The sequence below is a fragment of the Acanthisitta chloris genome, unplaced genomic scaffold (assembly GCF_000695815.1).
Source record: "Acanthisitta chloris isolate BGI_N310 unplaced genomic scaffold, ASM69581v1 scaffold5035, whole genome shotgun sequence".
Classification (NCBI taxonomy): Eukaryota; Metazoa; Chordata; class Aves; order Passeriformes; family Acanthisittidae; genus Acanthisitta; species Acanthisitta chloris.
In genome coordinates, this window is record NW_008674166.1 from 13,085 (window position 1) to 23,945 (window position 10,861).

General features: G+C 45.9%; 1 protein-coding gene across 1 annotated transcript in view; it reads right to left on the reverse strand.

The window, feature by feature from the left end:
• LOC103802698 (group 10 secretory phospholipase A2-like) overlaps positions 1-10,627 on the reverse strand; it is a 13,230-nt gene extending 2,603 nt beyond the window's left edge. The window contains exons 1-3 of the mRNA XM_009075217.1: positions 10,585-10,627; positions 7,257-7,422; positions 549-655 (exon numbers count right to left, since the gene is read on the reverse strand). Of these exons, the coding sequence (XP_009073465.1) occupies positions 549-655; positions 7,257-7,422; positions 10,585-10,627 (316 nt within the window). The remainder of the gene's footprint in view (positions 1-548; positions 656-7,256; positions 7,423-10,584) is intronic.
• Positions 10,628-10,861: the final 234 nt, after the last annotated feature.

The window sequence follows — 10,861 nt, forward strand, 5'->3', positions numbered from 1 at the left end:
CACAGGAGGTAGAAATGCAGGCTGGCCCCCTTATTTAAACTGTCTTGCAGCCATGCTACAGAGCATGGCTCTTCTCTAGCAGTATATAAGGTTAAGTAAGGAAGTGAATGTTCCTGCTGGAGGGAAGGCCAAAACTGCAATGGGAAGACCACCCCTGCAGACCATTGCACATCTGTGGGAAGAGGTTGTGGGATGGGGAGAAGATATGCTTAATGCCTGCGAGCAGAAAGTCTCCAGAGAGGCATCTACACCTCTGTCAAACTGAGATGGCCTGTGGGCTCCATGGCCCCCACCCCCACTCTTCAGTTGCAGGTCACCTGGTACTCCAGGGGCTCCGGTCCCCTGTTGCAGCTGGGGATTCTTGGCAAGCCTAGCACTGGCAAGGGATGGGCAGATAGCTTGGAAGAGAACAGACACTGCCTAAAGCAGCTTTGAAACAAGCTCAGCATACACAGACCTGCCTCTGAGGCCCACAAAGCTCTTTGGTCAGCTTAGTGCCTGCAAAGGAGGGAGTGAAACACACCAGATGTGAGCAAACATTTCCTTACCGCACTGCACGGTGTTGTGCTCACACTTCCACTGGTAGCGCTGCGCCTTGGGGCTGCAGCCTGCCTTCTCTGCCTTGTCATAGCAGCAGTCGTGCCTGTGGCAGCACCTGGGAGAGAGAAAAAAGTAGAGTTTAGGTGTTCTCCTTCATCCTGCATGTTTGCATGTGCTCCAGGGGTGCTTTGCTCACACATAGCTCCCAATGGCAGTGTCCGCCCCAATCTGTCAGCAAACAATCTGTTGATAAACTGAGTATCCTGGCATCTCTGGGAAACTTCACGTGTCTCAGGAGCTCATTAATGCCATATTTGCTCCCATGACCACTGTGCTTCTTCCTCTGAGCTTTTGCCTTCAAAAAGTCATGTATGGTCAAGACATGGCAATCTCACTGAAAGAGAGCCGAAGTGGTCCCATAAGGTGTGTGATTGTGGCTCACTGGCTTAGGCTTAGACCCATCCCAGAATTTGGAGTTGGCATGTTTTTTGCCTTCCTCAGTACCACCAAGAAGCTTCATCTCTTCAGTTCACCCGGGCATGCTGCATGCTCTTTGGCCCATGCAGTTTCTGAGGGGTGGCTACAAATTCATCAGTCTCAGTAGTGGAGTTCATCAGTTAACTTCAGATACTTAAATGTAAACATTTACATCTAAGACATTGACCTATACTTCCTCTACACCTCTGGGGTAGAGTTCATGTTTTCATGCTGCAGTGATCTAACATTGGTGAAAAGCATCACGTTCAAAAGTGCAGTTGCGTTTCACTGACCATAGAGGGGGATGAGGGCGAGTAGCTCAGCTGATGATAATCTGTCCTACGGACTAGTGAACGAGATAATTCCCACTGCTACTGAAGAATTTATAGAAAACTTGACCCCACTTGAATTTTATTCTGGTAGTTTAGGGACTCAGAATTCATCGAGAAGATATTCAGCACTATAAAGAGGTTCTCTGCTGAATAACAAAGGTTGTTTCAGCAAGAATGCAAGGTCAGAAGCTGGAGCCAGAGAGCAATGATCTCTTGTATTTCCAGAAATCATCCCTGCAAGATCGCTGTGACTCTACAGAGAAACCACTCTAGTAACTGGGGAAAAATGGAGGCAGGCTGATTTTAGGGGTAAATGGCAAATGGACAGCTTTTAGAGAAGCTCTTGAGCAGTAGATGTGAATCCGTTCAAGAGGTTGGTAATCTGGCCAAAAGGGAGTATGGCTGTGCTGGCTGCTTACAGATTACCAAATCCAGTTGAAGACCATGATTGCTGTCTTCATGACCCGAGGCCAGTCTACCTGAAAAATCAATAAAAGTCTGGGATCCATCATTGTGTCCCTCTGGAAAAGTGCAATAATCCTGCAAGAAGGATAAGAGTCCCTTGTGCAGGAAAATGGGGCTTCTCTGGGGACATGTTGAGAGTGGCCAGTACCTTACCGAAGAGCTCAGGAGCATCAGGAACTTCATCATCCTCTGCTGCAGGAGGATTTTGCCCTTTAGAAACTAGTTTATGGATATGAGGGCTGGTAGACTCTGTGAGGTGATAAAGTCCAGTAAAACAAACCAAAACCAACCAATTTTTGAAGTGCAAAAAAGAAGATTAACCACTGACAAATTCTAATAAAAACCCTGGAACCAGATCAGGACAATCATGTGAAAGAGACAACAGAATCAGACCAGTCAGATCAAATTCAGCCTTCGTGTAATCTCTGTTGATTACATGCAAGCTGCATTTAGTCCAGTGTGCTTTCCTGACTGACTGAGCTCCTGATTTAGTAGTGAAAAGTAGCAATTTCATCCCACATATGAGTCTACAAACTAAATGCCTTTTTTTCTCAACCTGCAAAGATGAAACCTGTATGACGATTACAATTAGACTACTCACTGCATTGTGAAACCTAGAAATGTAAGTTAACAGTAGCAGACTACTATCTCCTTCCATGCCAGCTCCTCAAAGGACTTCGTGACAGGACTAAGCCCTATGGGACATTGTTACGATTCGATTAGTGAGAGGTGTCTCTGCCCAAATTAAGGTGCAAATGAGACCTTATGCCAAAGTCAATTATAAATTAATAACATAATAATATTGGTTTTATTTAATAATAAATGTGAGGTAGAGAGATAGATATAGGAGAGAGTGGGGGGCAAGAGAGAGTGTGAGTGAGAGAGAGAGAAACAGAGAGAGGTTGTCACCACCCGTGGATCCAGCAGTGTCCCGTTGGTCCTTCTTCACCCTGGGCTTCTCAGTGGTGGAGGCCCTGAGTTTTTCTTCTGATGGTGGGAGTCCCAAATCATGCTCTTGGTGGTGGGGGTCTCAAGTTGTTCATCTGGGGGTACCACCTTTATACAGTCCAAATTCCAGGTATCCATGGAAGTATATGCCTAATTTACATGCTTCTGCAGGGTGAGGGTTCCGTGGTCACAGATACCATCTGTCTGATAAGTCAGGGTGATCTTTGTTTCACTGGTGATATGTGTATATAATTTGCCACAGTGAAAATTTTTGTCCAGATATGTTAATCAGGATATGCTAACCAGATCTCACCTCTGCCAGGCCTGGAATTAGCGCAAACTTGTCTCTTTTGTGCTTGTCTTGAGTTGCCACCATGGTGGCTCCTGCGTCTTATCTTAGTGCAAGTCCCTTTGTGGCCTTAACAGTGTTGGAGACAGGCAAGGCATTCTTCAATTCCTTACAGACATACATATCTATAAGTTTTCCCATGAAGAGGTATAGCAATTGCTGTAATTGCAAAGACTTTACACAGCCTGGGGAACCAGTTCTGTTGGACATGACAGTGCTGTAGGTCAGATTTTTGTTAATCTGTTAACACCTCCCAGGCTTGTCCTGAAGGGGTTAAACATGACAGGCCAAAGGTGAGAAGAATTTGAAGCCTTGTGGAAAGTATTAAAGTCTTGGCTTTCTCCACCTTTTGAATCCCTATTGAGTATGCCATACTATTTGACAGGGATGGACTATGACACTGAGCTACAAGTGAAGTATGTACTATCTGGAGGAGGTGCTGTAGACCAGGGCACCCTCACTAACACCAGAAGCTCCAGCAAAGCCTAATCCATCCTCAGGGGGATGACAGATCACAGAGTAGGCCCATCACTGGTGTCTCATATATGGTACACAGAGCACAGGAGGCCATGGAGAAGAGCTGTGACTCAGGCTGAGCTAAGGCAAGTGCCAGCTGTAGAAAACATAGGGTCTGTGAGGTCTGGTGAGTGAATTAGCAGCCAAATTGGTAAAGTTGGTGTCAGCGATGGAGGAGTGGGGAGGAGGAACAACATGAAGGTAGATGGGCAAAGGGAGGTGTTAGGAGCCTCTGTGTCAAGAGAATGAAATTGGTCTTCATGGAGAGACATAGGGAGCAAACAGAAGAAGAGGTAGGAGAAGTGAGAACAAGTATTGGAGAGGGCAAAAGATGGTCTGTGAATCAGGCAAGGACAAGCAAATGAGCACTAGAGAGGTGTGTTAGCTAGCTAAGAGAACTTGCTGCTCCTTTTGTGGCTTGGCAAAATCAGGAGGAGGAGTTGCATAAATTCTGCAGGACCACAGGATTTGGGGCACAATTCTGCTTCCCCTTACAGCAGTTCCTCCTGATGATACCCATAGCTGCAGCGTGGTGATGTGTGGCTTACACCAACACAAAGTCAGAAGACTTTGGCTTATATTTTACAAACATCTCTTTGAAATGCGCCGAAAGAACTGCCAGGGAATGCAGCCTGAGGAAATTTATTGTTGTCCTTTGCTACCTTCAGATGATCCCTGTCTGTCTGGAAATGCCCTTTGCTGCACTTGGGTCAGAGTGTCATGTTAAGCTTTTAATAAGCTCTTAACATTCAGTTACACCAACACAAACAGAGTCAGCCAACTCCATGGCAGAGCACTGGTGAACAGGTATGGAAAACAAATACAGCTGTGTCTCTAGATAGTAAACAATCTGTTCATCACGTCTGGACTATGAGACAGCCCTAATGGCTACAGACAGCTCCGGCTGGTCCGCGGGGATCAGCTGGCCAGACCCCTGCTGTTGAGCAAATGCCAATAAGGCAAGAATTTGTCACGTTGTGTTTGTCATGTTAACAGCACCGTCACTGCTGTGAGCCCTTTTGTTTTGCTTTTACTTTGCAACACGGGAGAAATCTTACTCCTCCCTATGAGTTTGCCAGGACTTAGTGGTTGGACTCAATGATCTTAGAGGTCTTTTCCAACCTTAGCGATTCTATGACTTAGATGAGTCATAGATGCCACCCTGCCTTGCATGGCATTGGTGTTTTCAAGGAGATGCTGAGCACCCTCACTCAGGTCCTGCTTTACAAAATGGGTGCTGCAGCAATCCAGGGGAACAGGGAGGAGAAGGAGAAACAATCTATTGACTCTATGCAGAAGAGATGCCATTATGTCTTGAAGTGATGGGACTGTGAGAGGGGAACAAAAGGGAAAATGTAATTACTGACAACTCCACATCAAAGTCTGTGTGTGGAATAAACCTTATAAAGGGATTATCCACTCAGTGGCTTTTTTTCTTTTCCCATGAAAGAGAGGTGCTTAGAAGTATTCTAGCCCTGTCTAGACAGATTGACTGAATTATGCACAAGAAAATTACTCCTTTTCTAAGGGTCTCAGTAACAAACCTAAAAGTGCCGAGGGGGTGAGTAATTTAAAACAGTGTTCGTCACTCATGGCCAGTTGTTTTGCCACTCTGCTTCTTTCTTTTTTTAGAACAGTAAATATGGAAATCAGCGTGGTTACTTTGACAGGCATGGAGTATTCAACCACACTGATCTTTGTAGTAGTTTTCAGTAACAGATATCAGAATATTTCTCTAACAAACAGGAAATGGAAAATTTTAGGGTTAAATCTACTGGGGCATTGCAGATTCTTCCTAGCTAAGAACTTAAATAAAACCTTCCAGTTGTTCTGTTGCAGCCAAGCATTGCAGCTATGGAATAATAATGACTGCACTTAAAGGATCAAGCTTCCCTTTTACAAACTGTCTGGTATTTTGAGGCATTTCCAGTTGCAAAATCTCATTTTCTGCCTTTAGAATAAAATCCATATCCCATGGAAATCAAACAGCAGCAGAAACACTGGCTGATGAACATGTGGCCATATTTTACACTCTGTTTTTCAGGAGTGCTGACTACTTGCATCTCTCAGAGTCTCCTGAACTGGGGGTCACTCGGCCCCTATGGAAAACAGCTTTTAGGTCACTGCTGAGCCCTTCAATAAAAGCAGTACTCCAAGTTAGTGAAGCCATGTTTCACTTTAAAGGTCTGATTATGAGAGTCGATAAAGGGTGAAAAAATAAGTAAACACCTTACATACACTGCTGTGGAAAGTGACAGTAGGTCAAGAGGTATTACTGAAAATTAAAAAGAAATCTCTACACCTGAAATCTATGACACTTTGTAGGCAGTTACTCTTGTAGACATTTAATGCCTAAAAACTGCAGGCACACTTTGTAGGCATCATTTGTGAACCCCACATTGACTGTTTCATAGATTAAATGTTTCATAGATAAAAACCAGGGACATGATGAGAGGGCATCGGGAGTGAAACATCTCACTGCATGAATGAAGACAGCTCCGTTAGTTTTAAGGGACATCTCTTTCATGCCCAGAGAGGAGCTGGTCTTTAACCTTGACAACTTGTCTTCCTTTTTTTGTTTTAGCCCTTTTTCTGTCCTGCCAATTCAGCAAAATCTGGTTTTGTAGCAATGTTACAGGTCCCCAACAGCAGGGTATTCTGGAAAGCTCGTTTCCTTCCCGGGGACCTGCAGACTGCCACCACCCCTGCTAAAAGCAGGGCTTGCTAATCAGTAACGCCTGGCCTGTTGACTGTAGATAAAGATTGACTTGTGTGCTCTGTCTTTGATATTTCAAATCAGGCCAGATTGCAAATAGCACAGAACACAAGAGTCCACTATGCTCAAGCTTTATATGCATGCTAATTGCAAAGCACAGGAAAGAAATCTTTGATTGCAACACACCCTAGACTCATTGCTTGTAGCCTTGGGAATAACTTGAGTAGCACAAGATCTTCCACACTAACAAAGAAAAGGGGAAATAACACCATGCTCTCCCCTGCTGTTCTTCCTAGACTCAGTGTGAGCTAACAGTAATGATGGCAACAGGCTTGATTACTCCTTGCAACAATCTGGATTTCTTTGAGAGGATAAACAGTGATGTTCCCATCACTGCCTTTTGAAGGACCCCAGTGAAATAACCCTCCAAACACCTTGCATCACCCTCCTTTTGTCAGGCTGGGCTTGCTCTCTATGAATAAACATTCAGCTATTTTAGGAATTGATATCCTGGTTTCTCTGTTGCCCTCAACCCCTCACAGTACAAGGTCCCAAGAGCTTTGTTTACTCAGGCTGGGCTTGCTCTCTATGGATAAACATTCAGCTATTTCAGGAATTGATATCCTGGTTTCTCTGTTGCCCTCAACCCCTCACAGTACAAGGTCCCAAGAGCTTTGTTTAAAAGGAGGTTAAACCCTCATTCAAATCCCCAGTAATATGTGAGTCGTCACTCACAAATTCCCAGTATTGTTCATATACACTCAGCTCGCTCACAGATTCCCAGTATTGTTCATATACACTCAGTTCCTTCCCCACAAGGCAGCAAACGAGTCTGTGGAGTCACGGTAGTACAAACAGGGAAGTTTGGGGGGATCTGCACTGCTTCTGGACATATAGTTGAGGTTCTTCTTACCAGTCTGTTTTATCTCTAGGCCAGCCTCGTCCTCCCAGTCCACAGTAGCATCCATAGCCAATATATGCCAAGGGAGACCGTCCCGTGCCACAGGATATAGCTCCAGCCAATTCAATGATTCCTCGAGTGTGCAGTGAGTGGGATTTTCCCAGAGCACCTTTCCAAACTGCAAAGACAGGATATAGATACACATGGGGATTAAACACATCTATCACTGATTTTCCTAGAGCCCTTAAAGGGAGATGGGTTTGGTTTTGACTGGTTGGTTGTGTGCAGCCTTGACAATCTGACTAGCCATGACATTCAGCTGGAAAAGGGGACTCTGCAGGGGCTTTGCCTGAGGGCTGGGATAACCAAGAGGTGGACGCAGAAATACCCAAGGAGGTTATTTCTTCCAAGGGAGCCCAATTTGAGCAAGGCTTACTAGTTCTGACGCACCAGTGTGTGATTGCAGCTATGTTGCACCCAGGAGCAGTGTGCCTGGTTTTGCATGCCATGGAGCCCAGGGTGTTAAGCTTTGCAGGGCCTGTGCCAGCACTAAGCAGAGCCGGCTGGGCTTCACTGCACCCCAGAGCACCCAAACCTGGGAAGGTATTCCAGTTACGCTGCGGTCCTAAGCGAGACATGAAGAGGCAAGGTACAACCACACAACCAGACCTAACCTGGACTCTGTGGGAAAAAATGAGGTTTCTATGTTGCCCAAGATTTTTTACATTATCCAAGTTTCCCCTACTATCTGGGATATTTTAACCCAATCTCCAGATGGCAAAAAGCTGGCAGTACTGTTAATTTGCATAGAGGGATAGCTACAAGCACCCAATCCCATTTGGTATATATGTTGTCAAGGACAGAGTGCCTACCTTAGCCAAGAGGTATGTATATCCATGTTCTTTTGAGACTTTGAAAGTGCTGGCAACACTTGCATCTGCTTCCACTTAAGTCATAACATAGGCTGGCCACATTAATTTGGGGGGAAAAAAACCCAAAAGAAAAGACAGGAACTCTGTGTCAACTGAAGTGTGTGGATGGCCATGCAAACCAGTCTGGAGATTTTTGGGTTATAAGTCTTTCAAACAGTGTTGTGATTTTGCATATTAATTTGCAACTTTATAAGAAACCACAGATTCTATCTTACAGTAACTGTTACGGAAACCAAGAGTACCCTGCCCCTTATACTGAAACCACGGTGAGGCTCAGCTGCAAACATTGATGCTTATCATGTTAAAGATTGTGACAGATTATGAGTATTTCTTGCCTGGGTTTACTGTGAAGGACTAAGTACACTTTCCACTGCTCTATCCTGCGTGGCAAAGCCACTTAGTGGTAGTGTCAAACCCCTCAGACTGACAGTCTAACCCATACACTCATCCCACTCGTGCACTCTCCAAAAAGAAGCAGGAGGATTTTGCAGCCTGGTTGGATGGAGAGGGAGGTGATGCCTGGGAGCTGGGAACCTGCCACTGAAGTTGCTTTGCCACGTGCCCCTGGCTAGTGCCCCTGGCTATTGCGGCACGCTTGACCTCTTCAGAGTGTTGTGCAAACAGGGACTAATTAATCCCCTAAACCACCCAAGGACTCAATACTATTATTAAAACAGTTGCTTTCCTTTTAAAACCTAGCCTCTAATCCCCTTGCTTGGGGCCTCTTCCCTCTTGTCCTGGGCTAGCTCTGGCCTCTGAGCCCAATCCAAATGCCAGCAAGGATGAGGAAGGTCCCTCCCCATGAAGGACAAGGCAGGGCTTTGCTCCTTCTCTGCCACCTGAGCCCCACTAGGCACTGGCACTTCCCTCCACCATTTCCCCCCAACAATCAGCACCTCGGTCTGTCCTGGCTCGGGGTTTGCACAGCCTCCTTCTGCTTCCCGGGGCATTCCTCAGGGATTAAATGCACATTCCTGGAAAAGTAACTGCACTGCTCACCTAAACACTACTCAAGTGTTCAGATTTCATGCTAATAACACATTAGATGGGTGTTATTCAAAGCTAAAGAGACGACTTACTTTCCTTGTCTAAACAGTGGGGCTCTGGAGTGAGAAGGGGGCTCAGCTCTCAGGGACCCCAGGGGAAATCACAAGCAGTGAACTGCTTTGGATTGGGGGCTATAAATCATGCTTTTTCAACCTGTTGCAGTTTGCAAACCCTGATAGTGTTCCAATGGAGACAAAAACTTCTTTGTAGGAATTCTGGCCTCCTGACGAGCAGCTTGCATTTTTTTAATAGCTGTCTTTCACTGACCTCTTAAGCCAGGACTGCTGGATGGGATCTGTTGGCCACTGGCTGAAAACGGCTGAGGCTGGTGTAAGGTAACTGTACCTCGCCCAGAATAAGAAAGGCCATTCTTCTTTTGGGGATATCTCTGAGGATCAAGGAACTGTAATTACAGTGCAGAGCTGCTCATGAAAGCGAAGAGAAAACCCCAAAGGACATTGAGTTGAAAAGACTCAATTACTGTGCTTAGGGCTGTGTGCTCTGCAAGGGGCATCCAGGCAGCCTCTGATGTTCCTGTTCTTTGAAAGCTGGCTGGGTTTTGAGCCAGCGGTGTGTTGCTCCAGCTGAGAGGTCAACCCCGGCAAGTACATTTTAATATTCAGGTGCACAGCTAACAACTTGACCAAGTACTGAAATTGCTTTTTCTATGCTGGGCAGCCAAGCCAATGCAGCTAAGAAAGCCTTGAAAAAGCCTGAATCTCCACAGCATCCTCTATCTAGGCACAATTCCCATTAGGAGCATGTCCAATCGTTAGTTATATTACTAATGGAGCACCTTAGCAAAGAACATACCTGCAGAGAGGTGACCAGAGGTGGATCTGGCAATTTACACTTTCTATTTCCTGCTTATACTGGCAGCTTTTGCTGTAGATTAAGGCAGGGGTTTGTTTTTTATTTTAGAACTCTACTGCAGGTATAGTTTAATGCTGTGTTGCCTCTGTGTGTAGGGGCCTTATGTTAGCTGTCATTTATGGCTTTTATAAACAGGCTTTTCAAAAAAAAAAAACCTGCTTACACCATGGTCACTGGTATAAAAGCAAGGTATTTCTATGCAACACAGACACAAGTTTATAACAGAAAAAATTTAAAAAAAAAAAAAAAAAGAAAAAGAAAATATCCTGTGTTTATACAACTTCAGCCATGCAAACCACCCAGGAAGCGAAGTGGGCAGGCAGCTCACTTACCTAGCCCCTCACTGTAAAGTTGAAAATCCTCTAGTGTCGCTTTCCTTCCTCACCTCTCAGCGAGGTGCCTGCAGACAAAACTGCTGGCAAGGAGAGAGGCTGTCCCCGGGCAGGGGGAGGCATGTTGGGGCAGAGGGAGCGAGAGGTGGTACTCACCTGCCTGAAGCAGCATCAGTACGAGCAGCAGCCGAGAGCCCATGGGCTGCTGATCGCTCCCACACTCTGTGCTTCGGGGCTCAGCCGCGGGCAGGGCTGGGTGAGCCGAGGTGTGGCTGTGCTAAACAATCCTCCCGGGCTGCTGCTCCAGGGTTTATATATACATGGCTTCGCACCCGTCCGAAGTGAAACACCCTCCTCTGCGATGTGCCCGAGCCCCAGCTCAGGTGCAGTCTGTCCCCGCAGAAGGCTCCTGGCTGTGCGGGGAGAGGGCGAG